At 46.1% G+C, this 12,107-nt stretch overlaps 1 protein-coding gene across 1 annotated transcript; it reads right to left on the reverse strand.

The window, feature by feature from the left end:
- Positions 1-7,304: 7,304 nt before the first annotated feature.
- On the reverse strand, positions 7,305-8,244 carry LOC124672298. Its single transcript, XM_047208548.1, has one exon. The coding sequence runs from the start codon at positions 8,242-8,244 to the stop codon at positions 7,681-7,683; it is 564 nt and encodes a 187-aa protein (XP_047064504.1). The 3' UTR covers positions 7,305-7,680.
- Positions 8,245-12,107: the final 3,863 nt, after the last annotated feature.

A 12,107-nucleotide genomic window follows, 5' to 3' on the forward strand; every position in this document is an offset into this window, starting at 1 on the left:
TTTGTCCATATGCTACAGCGGAGCGTGTCTCTCTCCCATAAAGTGAATGCTAGGATCCATTTTATTCAAACAAAAAAAAAACAAAAACAAACCGACGCTCCAAGCAAAGTACATAAGATGTGACGGAATAAAAATATAGTTTCGGGGAGGAACCCGATAATGTTGTCGATGAAGAAGGGGATGCCTTGGGCATCCCCAAGCTTAGACGCTTGAGTCTTCTTAAAATATGCAGGGGTGAACCACCGGGGCATCCCCAAGCTTAGAGCTTTCACTCTCCTTGATCATATTGCATCATACTCCTCTCTTGATCCTTGAAAACTTCCTCCACACCAAACTCGAAACAACTCATTAGAGGGTTAGTGCATAATAAAAATTCACATGTTCAGAGGTGACACAATCATTCTTAACACTTCTGGACATTGCATAAAGCTACTGGACATTAATGGATCAAAGAAATTCATCCAACATAGCAAAAGAGGCAATGCAAAATAAAAGGCAGAATCTGTCAAAACAGAACAGTCCGTAAATACGGATTTTATTAGGCCACCAGACTTGCTCAAATGAAAATGCTCAAATTGAATGAAAGTTGCGTACATATCTGAGGATCATGCACGTAAATTGGCTTAATTTTCTGAGCTTCCTACAGGGAGGTAGACCCAGATTCGTGACAGCAAAGAAATCTGTAACTGCGCAGTAATCCAAATCTAGTACTTACTTTACTATCAAAGACTTTACTTGGCACAACAAAACATAAAACTAAGATAAGGAGAGGTTGCTACAGTAGTAAACAACTTCCAAGACACAAATATAAAACAAAAATACTGGAGTAAAAACATGGGTTGTCTCCCATAAGCGCTTTTCTTTAACGCCTTTCAGCTAGGCGCAGAAAGTGTAACTCAAGTAACATCGAAGGGTGGTGCACCTATAGCGGGATTTGGAGTTTTCTCAACCATGCATAGTATATTAGATACATAAGTTTCAGCGTCTCCCTTTTCATTAGTCTTGGGCTTGCTACTCTCATCAAACAAATTTTCAGGAACAAGCCAAGCATAGTTATTTTCTAGTGCATCATTCATAGCTAGGAGTTTACATGGTATTGGTGTTTTGATCTCCCCACCATCATTAGCATTATTTGTGTACCTTATCCTATCCATATCCATTTTTTCAAGGAGACCAACAAAATTAGTATGAGAACCAAGCATATTAAATTTAGCAAAGACCTTTCTAGCCTCTCTTGCTAGACCACCAAATTCTCTAAGAAGGGTTTCTAAAACAAAATCTTTCTTTTCCCCTCTTCCAAATCACCAAGTGTAAGAAACATGTGTTGGATTATAGGATTGAGATTAACAAATTTAGTTTCCAACATGCGAACTAAAGCAGCAAGCAGCAATTTCATAAGTAGGAGCAAGTTCTACCAAGTGTCTATCTTCAAAATCTTCAACGGTACTAACATGGGTGAAAAATTCTTCTATATTGTTCCTCCCAATTATAGACCCTTGTCCTACCGGTATGTTCTTTGTGGTAAAATTAAAAGGAAACATGATGAAATAAGTAAAGTAAATGCAAGTAACTAATTTTTTTGTGTTTTTGATATAGAGTGCAAGACAGTAAATAAAGTAAAACTAGCAACTAATTTTTTTGTGTTTTGATATAAGTGCAGCAAACAAAGTAGTAAATAAAATAAAGCAAGACAAAAACAAAGTAAAGAGATTGGGAAGTGGAGACTCCCCTTGCAGCGTGTCTTGATCTCCCGGCAACGGCGCCAGAAATTTGCTTGATACGTGTAGTTGACACGTCCGTTGGGAACCCCAAGAGGAAGGTGTGATGCGCACAGCGGCAAGTTTCCCTCAGTAAGAAACCAAGGTTTAATCGAACCAGTAGGAGTCAAGAAGCACGTTGAAGGTTGATGGCGGCGGGATGTAGTGCGGCGCAACACCAGAGATTCCGGCGCCAACGTGGAACCCGCACAACACAACCAAAGTACTTTGCCCCAACGAAACAGCTGAGGTTGTCAATCTCACCGGCTTGTCGTAACAAAGGATTAACCGTATTGTGTGGAAGATGATTGTTTGCAGAGAAAACAAGAAAACAAGTATTGCAGACAGATTTGTATTTCAAGTATTAAAAGAATGGACCGGGGTCCACAGCTCACTAGAGGTGTCTCTCCCATAAGATAAAAGCATGTTGGGTGAACAAATTACAGTCGGGCAATTGACAAATAGAGAGGGCATAACAATGCACATACATGATATGATAAGTATAGTGAGATTTAATTGGGCATTACGACAAAGTACATAGACCGCCATCCAACTGCATCTATGCCTAAAAAGTCCACCTTCAAAGTTATCGTCCGAACCCCTTCCAGCATTAAGTTGCAAAGCAACGTACAATTGCATTAAGTATGGTGCGTAATGTAATCAACAACTACATCCTCGGACATAGCGCCAATGTTTTATCCCTAGTGGCAACAAGACAACACAACCTTAGAACTTTCTGTCACTCGTCCCGTGTGTCAATGCGGCATGAACCCACTATCGAGCATAAATACTCCCTCTTGGAGTTAAAAGCAAAAACTTGGCCAGAGCCTCTACTAGTAACGGAGAGCATGCAAGATCATAAACAACACATATGTAATAACTTGATAATTAACATAACATGGTATTCTCTATCCATCGGATCCCGACAAACACAACATAGAGTATTACAGATAGATGATCTTGATCATGTTAGGCAGCTCACAAGATCCAACAATGAAGCACAATGAGGAGAAGACAACCATCTAGCTACCGCTATGGACCCATAGTCCAGGGGTGAACTACTCACTCATCACTCCGGGAGGCGACCATGGCGGTGTAGAGTCCTCCGGGAGATGAATCCCTCTCCGGCAGGGTGCCGGAGGAGATCTCCAGAATCCCCCGAGATGGGATCGGCGGCGGCGTCTCGCAAGGTTTTCCGTATCGTGGTTTTTCGCCTCGTGGGTTTCGCGACGGAGGCTTTAAGTAGGCGGAAGGGCGAGTCGGGGCCCGACGAGGGGCCCACACCATAGGGCGGCGCGGGCCCCCTTGGCCGCGCCGCCATGTGGTGTCGCCACCTCGTGGCCCCACTTCGTATGCTCTTCGGTCTTCCGGAAGGTTCGTGGCAAAATAGGCCCCCGGGTCTTCGTTTCGTCCAATTCCGAGAATATTTCGTTACTAGGATTTCGAAACCAAAAACAGCAGAAAACAGTGAACCGGCACTTCGGCATCTTGTTAATAGGTTAGTTCCAGAAAATGCACGAATATGACATAAAGTGTGCATAAAACATGTAGGTATCATCAATAATATGGCATAGAACATAAGAAATTATCGATACGTCGGAGACGTATCACCGGAGAAGGGCTGCCGCTGGCGGAGAAGAAGAACAATGGGGCGCGGGGAAAGAAAGGGGAAGCAATGGCACGGGCACATGCGCGGGGCTGGCTCGGGCTCCCATTTTGCAACGGTCACCTGGGTAAGTTGTGGGTCCGGCGCGCTAACATGGACAAGTTGTGGGTCCCACGATGATCTGGATAAGTGGAGACGTGTCCACTGCGGGGCACCAACAGCAGCCCCACTTGCCAGCACCAACCAAACGGTCAACTAAACGGGAATCCTCCGTCCGAGCTCCTTCTGCGGGTTTCAGACAAGGGATTGGGGAAAACTGAGGAAAAACTAAGGAGCTGGGGAAAACTGAGTACAACTAAGGACCCGAGGGCACGAAAATAGAAATCCCTATATATATTGTGCCTATCTTGCTTAGCTCTAGTTGTTGTTGTTGCACTTAGTTGAGCCTAGCATATTTAGGGGTTGTGCTTGTAAACTAAACGTTAGTTTAGTTCCGCATTCTTACAAGCCAAATCCGTAAGAGTTTTTAAACGCCTATTCACCCCCCTCTAGGCGACATCTCGTCCTTTCAAGTTGGTTCTGCTGAATTTGGTGGAGGATTACTCGGAGAACTATCGGTGAACTTAGGGGAGCTATCAGACATGTTTCCGGCTGCAGGCATAATAACGAAAACTTAAGTGTCGGATCCTACTGATGTCTATCTTCTTCAAGTCCGGTGGGCTTACCGGCAATGGCGTGGCGGTTCCCCGTGGCGCCGACGATGGTTGAGGACCTGGGCTTGGCGCGTGGGCCTCTGGCGAGACCACGAATCAGCGGCGGAGCTTGTTTCCCTATCAAACGTGTGCAGCTCGGGTCGAGACAGACCTTGGAGCGGAGGCGCTTGAAACTTTCCGGGGAGGAGATCGTCGGCGCAAGATCCGTCGGGCGGCGCAGGCGCGAGGTTGAAGACGACGTGGTCAGAAGAGGTGAAAGAATGAAAGTGACCGTGCGGATGGGGTATTTATAGACCCCATGGGGAGATGCGTGTGTCGGATCCTACGGTGGGAATGGAACGGTCGCACCATTGGATTTCCGCCACGTGTCCTAGGTCAAATGCGGTGAAACTGAAGCAGCGATGACCTAACTGCACATCTCCGATTTTTCCAGCAAAGATTCATAGTTCCGAAAATTAGCACGGGAAAAGAGGAAGTTATGTGCAACGTGGGCAAAATATCTGCTAAGTTACCGTTACAGAATAACGAATGATTTCCAGTTGAATGAAGTCGGAAACAATGATGTTTTGGAAGCTCTTCGAGATTCTCTTCGGATCCGAATGGAGCTAGGCGGGGGAATGATGGATCTTGAAGAACTTCGGGGGCTACTGTTGTGGGTATACTTTATGGGTATGCCGACGACATGGTCTAGATCCGGCAAGCCCGGGTGACCCACAGACGGTGGTGGTGGTATATGGCCCACTGGGTGGCCCAGTTGCTATTGATAGAAGATGGATGAAGTCCAGCCCAGGAACAGGAGCTGGATCCTAATCGACCTATGCAAGTAGGCGGATCCCTCCTCTAGGGTACCACTTAAGTAGGCAATGACACAGCTTCTGGCCGCTCTAACTCGCCGCCTAAACACATATGAGACGGTCGCCGGCGCCACCCGCACCCTTCCATGCCCACGAAGCTGCGCCCCAAATATCACAAAAACATGCCGACGTGGCGTCGTGGACACCCTCCGTGCTCCTGTTAGACTTTCCTCCGCCATGCCTCTCGCTCCGGCTGTGACCTTCCGCGCCTCCGCTGCATCTGCCAAGGAAGATGGGCCCACATGGCAGCGTCATGTGTGTGCTTGGCTCGCGAGCTGCCTGAGCTAGACCGAGCTTTGCACAAGCTCGGGGCGAGCCCAATTTTTCAACTCGTTGGTGAAACGAGCTGGACCGAGCCGAGCTTAATATGGGCGAGCCAAAGTGCGGCTCGCACCGAGCCTTGACCGAGCCAGCTCGTGTCCAGCCTTACCTATACGAAGTCAAATTGACCTGAGATTTTTGGAGCGTGATTTTTCATCGGGAGAAGCACCCTGGGCACTGGAAACTCACCTGGAAGGGCCTCATGCCCAAAAGAGTCCAGGTGGCACGCATAAACATGTAAGGTGTGCCACCTGCCCTCTTTCGGTCGTTGATCGTCCAAATCGCGTGATCTTCTCGCCCCGAAGAGTTCTCGGGAGGAGAGAGCCGCAGAAAGACAGAAACACGAAGACGGAGGCTACAACAAAGAAGATTGGAGGGGGAAACTCCGTCGGGATTACCGCCGGAGGGATCTTCGGCTTCTCCAATGCATTCATCATCATCACCATGATCAAGGGAGAGTAGTCCACCTCTGAACTACGGGTTTGTGGCAGTAGCTTGATCTATTTCTCTTATTTTCTTCATAGCTCTTAGTGCCATATGAGCTCCCTCACATGATTATGGCCATATTTGTAATACTTATGTGGTGGATCCTTATTCTATGATATTGTGCTATTATATCTGATCGTATTATGTGTAAGATGTATTGGTAGATGCATATTATGTACCCTGTTCTTAAGTATTTGTTCTGATCCAACATCTATGCAAGAGCGTGTGTAGGGTGATGTGTGTGTTAGATGAAGTAGATGGTTTTAGTGATTGAATAGTGACAAAAAAAATTTATGATCTATTATGAGTTCGCCTTTTCTTTTGCTACCTCACTAGGGATAAAGTGAATGCATGTGCTATGTTCGTCACGTGACAAAAGTGTTGATCTTGTTTGCTCAAGTTAGCATATTTGATATTCAACATCATGTCAAAGTATACTCTGTTGATTCTTAATTCAAGATTGCATGGAGTTTTCCCTTTCTTATGGAGTATAAGAGAGATGTGTTTCATCATCTCTATGTTAGGACCTAATGCACATATGAATGTGTATCTTAATCATGTTATTGTTCTGCATCCTCATATCTCATTGATGAATTATTTTTTATCCACTACAAATTAAAAGAGAGAATAGTCAACTCAACCCATGAATCATGATCCACTTTTTATCATAAGAACACCTTTATATTACTTTTATCTTATTTTCTACTTGCAACACTATTTTAATCCGAAAATACAAAAATATTTACTTTTCTTGTTTGCATCTAAAACACCAACAATAGTCAACCACTTTACAGTATTTTACTTAGTTACTTTATTCATCTAGTTTTACTCGTTTTATTTTTTACTTGCACGAAACCTTGTGCTTGACAACCACACGGTGGAGTATGGGACACAAGGCTTTTATTTTACTTGTAGGATTGCTAGAAGAAGAGAGAAGAGAATACTCTTTGTCCAGTCCCCGAGAATTCGATATAAACCCTCGTGTCATCCTTTGGGAAAAATACTCTGCTACAACACTCTGCACTTGAAGTTCCAACATCATCAGGGGGCGACAGGAGCGGGGGACGCTCCATTGTTACTTCTTGAGGTGATCTCTCTGCCAATGGACGGTTTTCGTGTTGTTTTGTGTAAGGTTGTGTGTTCGGGCGCCGGCCTGAACTTGTTATGATATCGTGTGTGCGCGAAACTTGGTTTCGATTGTTTGTACGATAATCCCTCCGTCTCATAAAAATTATCTTAGATTTGCAAAGAAAATAGATGTATCTATACATTATTCAGTATATAGATACATTTAAAATTAGACAAATGTAAGATAAATTCATCAGAGGGAGGGAATACTTCAAATGGGTGTGCTATGGCCGCTGTGGCTTTGTTAATTTAAAGTTGAGCTTTCACTGGAGAGTTACTCCACTGCCACTGCTCGGTCTCTGCCGGAAATACGGTGAGAAATAACAAAAATAATGATCGAAGTACGGGTAGTCATCAGTAAGTAATCCAAGAAGTCATATGCATACAAACAGCGCGGTCACTTTCAGCTAATAATAATAACTAAATTGGAATTTCATGGGTGACAAACTGACGATATCGGGCCGGTATCGGCAGCTATCCGGTGCTAGCACACAGTCCAATACAAACGAGTTCGGAGATGAACCTAGCTTCTTCTCCCCATGCCCAAAACTCTACCCTACAGGTAGCAGCACCTACATCCAGTGCTCCATACTGCAGGAGATTTACGAATTAATCAATCGCTAATCTTTTTTAAAATCCTTTTCTTCCCACGCTCCTAATTCAGAACTCTCATAGTAACAACGAATGATCCAAGCAGAGTGCATGCCCTGCTAGCTAGGAGCAGGTAGCTAGCTTAACGGGGCAGCGATTAACTGATGAAGAAGAGACGACGACGATGGAATGGACGGATGCTTCATGCATGGTGTGCTGCTGCTCTAGCCGAAGAAGCCGGTGCTGCTCCAGACGGCGTCGCGCACCCGGCTGAGGTCACGCCCCTTGAGCGTCCTCCCCACGCCTTCGAAGACCGACGGCGCCGGCGTGCCGCGGCCGCCGCTCCGTGCCTGGAGGTACTCGTGCGGTGCCACCCACTCGTCCTCCTCCTCGCGGCAGCTCACGCCGTAGTACTGCTGCTGCTGCTGTTGCTCGCCGCCGCCGCTCGGCGAGAACCTGGCGGCCGGCCACTCGGGCACCTTCACCGGCGCCGAGCTGGCCATCACGTGAGGGCGATGATGGTGGTGCGCCGTGGCGGCGGTGGCCTCGAACGCCATCGACAGGCCCCCCGCGGTCCACCGGCCGCCGCGACGGTCCTGCTCGGGCTGCCTGCCGTTGCCGTTGCCGGAGTCGGGTGCAGGCGCCGGGGCGAGCACCGACCAGACGTCCTCCTCGTCGAGGTCCGCGAGGTGATCGGCGGCGCCGTGGCCGCCGCCGTTGACCTGGACAGGGTACAGCAGCCGTTCCGACCCATACCTGCTGCTGCAGCCGCGGCCCTGCTTCCCCATGTATATATCGATCGCCTGTTGGTCACCGGCTAGCTTCGCTTGAATCAGCGAGAGAGCTAGCGAGCTCCCCTAGCTATATATTGGATGGGCGGACGGCAAGCAAAGAGAAGAGAAGGAGAATCTTAGCTAAAGAAGATGAAACGGAATGATTGAAGCTTTCCAATGAGCTCTCTCCTACAGGCTACTACAGGTAGTATATCGATCGATCTCTGCCGTGTCCGTGCACACACAAGAAAGAAATTAAACTAACTTTTCCAGCAAAAAGAAGAGGAAAAGCAAAGGCTTTTTCGATGGCTGCGAGCTTCACCAGGATGGAGGAATCCATGGGCGGGCAGCCGGTATATATACACGGCCGGCCATGGTGCTGGACCTCCTGTGTAGGATGCCGGTGTGCGCGGGGCGGTTTTGGGGGGCCATGACGTCGTCGCAACAGCGAGATGAGATGGAGACGAGGGCTGCCCACGTGAACGCCAGCATGCTGTGGGCCCGCAGGCGTAACCTGTTGTGGCCTCACACGTGGCCGCTTGTCCACCTGGGCCCGCCGGAGCGCCAGCTACCCGGTGCCACGTACGATACACGGTGGAGCTTTGCGTTCTTGTCCTCTCCGGCAGGACAAAAGAGCACTGACTACGCATGCATCATACAACTGTACTACCAATTCGACTCATTCTTATACGATTCCAGAATTCTTCTTCAGGTTCAGTCCATACAATTTTCCAAACAAAAAATATTACGCGAGTAAAGATTAATTAAGCCCACCGATACTGAGAAGGTCTTAAAATTGTCTACACCTAGCTATCTTAGCCAGCGAAGGAGAAATTGTTCGTCAGAGAAGGTCTTATGGAGCGAGGAAAATTGGCCGTAGTCGAACCCACATATTCGTAATACAAAGTCCATGAGCTGGCGGCGTAGGATGCATGGCACGCCCACATAAACCATTTTGTGTGGTTGACATGTGTGACTCTTTTTTTTTGAACATGAAAGGTCCCGAAGGACCTAGGGTTTCATATTACCAGCGGTGAGGTACATTTTACAGATAAGGCCTGAAAGAACTGAGAAACTACAAACTGGCCCGTACAAATTACACTCAGGACCTCGAAATAAAACGCAAACGCGATCAGGTCCAGCTCTTTCTTCACCGCGACGAATCTCACCGGAGTCAACCTCTGCGCCACCGGGGACGAAACCACTTGGGACGCAGAGGTGGGAGCCAACTCCGCCGAAACTGGAGAGCCTCCGAGCTGGCAAAAGCGCCTTGCGGAGGTTGTTGCTGCCTTGAGGGCGGCTTGTCGCCGCCGCACGAGGATGGAGGGGCCGCCCTTCGGCCATGAAATCTGGCGACAGAGGCGTTGTGGTTGTCCTCCAGTGGAGGGGCTGCCTTTCAGCCATAGAATATGGCGACATCGGCGCCGTGGAGAACCTCCGAGAAGAAGCCGACGAGCTTCTGCAGATCCGACGGCCAGGCTGAGGCAGCAAGCAAGCACTCCTTCCTCTCGCCACCTCGACGAGGAAGAAGAAGCAGCTTGCTGTTGTATCTGTGGCCACCAGATCCACCAAAGCCAACCTTATTTATGGAGATCCTCATCTCCCTCTGCCGCCACACCTTCGGCTCCGACCGCCGGAGCTCCATGAGGTCGAGGAAGAAGACGTTGCAGTGCCAGATCCGGCTGCTCGGATCCACCACCTCCCTCCTGGCATTGACGCCATACGCCACATCGGGACCAAAGCTAAACCTAATACTAGTAATATACAGTCCGGCGCCTTCTCCTCTCCATCTCCGTCGGCTATTCGGCGGAGAGGAGAAAGGAGAGGCCCGACAAGGAGGAGAAGAGGAGCGAGTGCTCGTAGCGGGTCTAGAGCGGTCGGGGGGGGGGGGCGATTAGCACTCCACATGTGTGACTCTCAAAAACATGTAAACCGTTAGAATTTGGCGAGTGCTTTAGTGGGCTATGTGGTGTTCCTTTCAAAAAAAAAAGTAATTTTTCATGATGATGGAAGGCAGTTGTCTTTGTTTTGCGGGTGCATGTTATGATTGTTGTTTACTCCACTAATCATGGATACCCCAGTGATCTTAGTTAAGGCATGGATTCACTTTGAAAAGACATGGAGATAAATAAACTCAATTTTGTGTGCAAGACACTCTGCATATATAAACCATTTGGTCGTGGCAAATTTGGAGTGTTTTAGTGGACTGTGAGATGTTCCTTTCAAAAATATTTGTACATAATGATGTAGAGAAGTTTCCATTGTTTTACGAGCGTGTGTTCTCCTTTACTTTTGTTTACTAATCATGGATACGCTAGTGATCTTAATTAATCATGGATTCACTTTGAAAAGACTACTAGGAGAGAAATAAACCCGAACAGGTGCATGCACATTCAACGGTTCACAAGATCGCAGGACCACCGGTCGTCATGAGTGAGCTCCTTTGTCCTAATTTGGTCCTAGCATAGCTAGCTAGCACTACGTACTACGTGTTCCTTTTGGCTTATGCCTCACTATGTTCCATTAGCAAATGAAATGGCAAACGACATGTCATGTGAACTATAAACCCCAGTTTATGCATGAGGTACACGAATTGTTTCTACTTCCTCCATCTCATGAAAGTTGTTTAAGATTTGTCTAAATTTAAATCTATCTAGATAGAAAAAATATATAGATACATTTAAATTTTGACAAATCTTAGACAACTTTGATAGGACTGCTCGGAACTAACATATCATTTTTACACGCATGATTTAGTAGTCCAACACGGCCATCACTAGCGGGTCTTTTAAAATAGGCCGGGCGGTCTACCTGAGATGCACCCAATCTAAAACGGTTTAAGACGAATCACAGTCCAATGGACGTCTCTGTGGAACATGTTGGAGATATGCCCAAGAGGCAATATAATAAAAGTGGTTATTATATATCTTTATGTTTATGATAAATGTTTATATACCATGCTATAATTGTATTAACCGAAACATTGATACATGTGTGTTATGTAAACAAACAATGAGTCCCTAGTAAGTCTCTTAACTAGCTTGTTGATTAATAGATGATTAGTTTCATAATCATGAACATTGGATGTTATTAATAACAAGGTTATATCATCTATCTATTATATATTAAAAGCAATATACGAACCTAAAATAGAGACACCACGTTAATCCACATCACTTTAATTATTTATAATAGTTAGATCTAAAATAAGTGGCTATGATTTTACCAACTATTAATAGTTACGTAACTAAAAAAGCAGTCCGATTTGTGTAGTTGACACGATGGAGTTACCAAAACAAAAACTGCTATATTGGTTCAGCGTGAAAACAAACAAAAAATGCCATATATACAACCTGTTGCATCTCCGGCTGGCCAGCTACAAAGAGTCCAGTTAGAAAAGGGCAGGTTATGTCCGTTTTTGAATCAAAAAGAAAAAACGAGGCCGGCTGCAAAAAGAAAACTACTCCACGTGAAAAAACAGGGCCGCGTCCGCTTAAAAAAAATAACACAAGCTATATCCGATAAAACAAAAGATAAGTTCAAACGACACTGAGATGGTTTATACAACTCTGCTCCAAGTCCGCATATTACAATACAAAAAGACTATTCCTATTCGTTGGCACAAAAGCAATTTTATAGAGACATGAGCAGGTTTTTTCTTCTTCTCAATTGGTATTTTCCGGTATCTCGGCAGCAACTGCCTTTTCCGAATACTGCTCAAGAAAAATATTAGCAAGCAAAATTTGCCAAGTTTTACGTAATTTTCTCGAGTTTAATGAATATTTACAAATTACAAAGAAATCTGTAAAATGGTTTTAACAAATCTCGGATGATGATATTTGGCCGGTATTTCGTAAACCTGAAATAATATTGCCTAG

Source organism: Lolium rigidum, chromosome 7, assembly GCF_022539505.1.
Source record: "Lolium rigidum isolate FL_2022 chromosome 7, APGP_CSIRO_Lrig_0.1, whole genome shotgun sequence".
Taxonomy (NCBI): Eukaryota; Viridiplantae; Streptophyta; class Magnoliopsida; order Poales; family Poaceae; genus Lolium; species Lolium rigidum.

Coding starts and splice junctions, on each gene's coding strand:
- LOC124672298 (XM_047208548.1), bottom strand. CDS start 8,244: ATGGGGAAGCAGGGCCGCGGCTGCAGCAGCAGGTATGGGTCGGAACGG.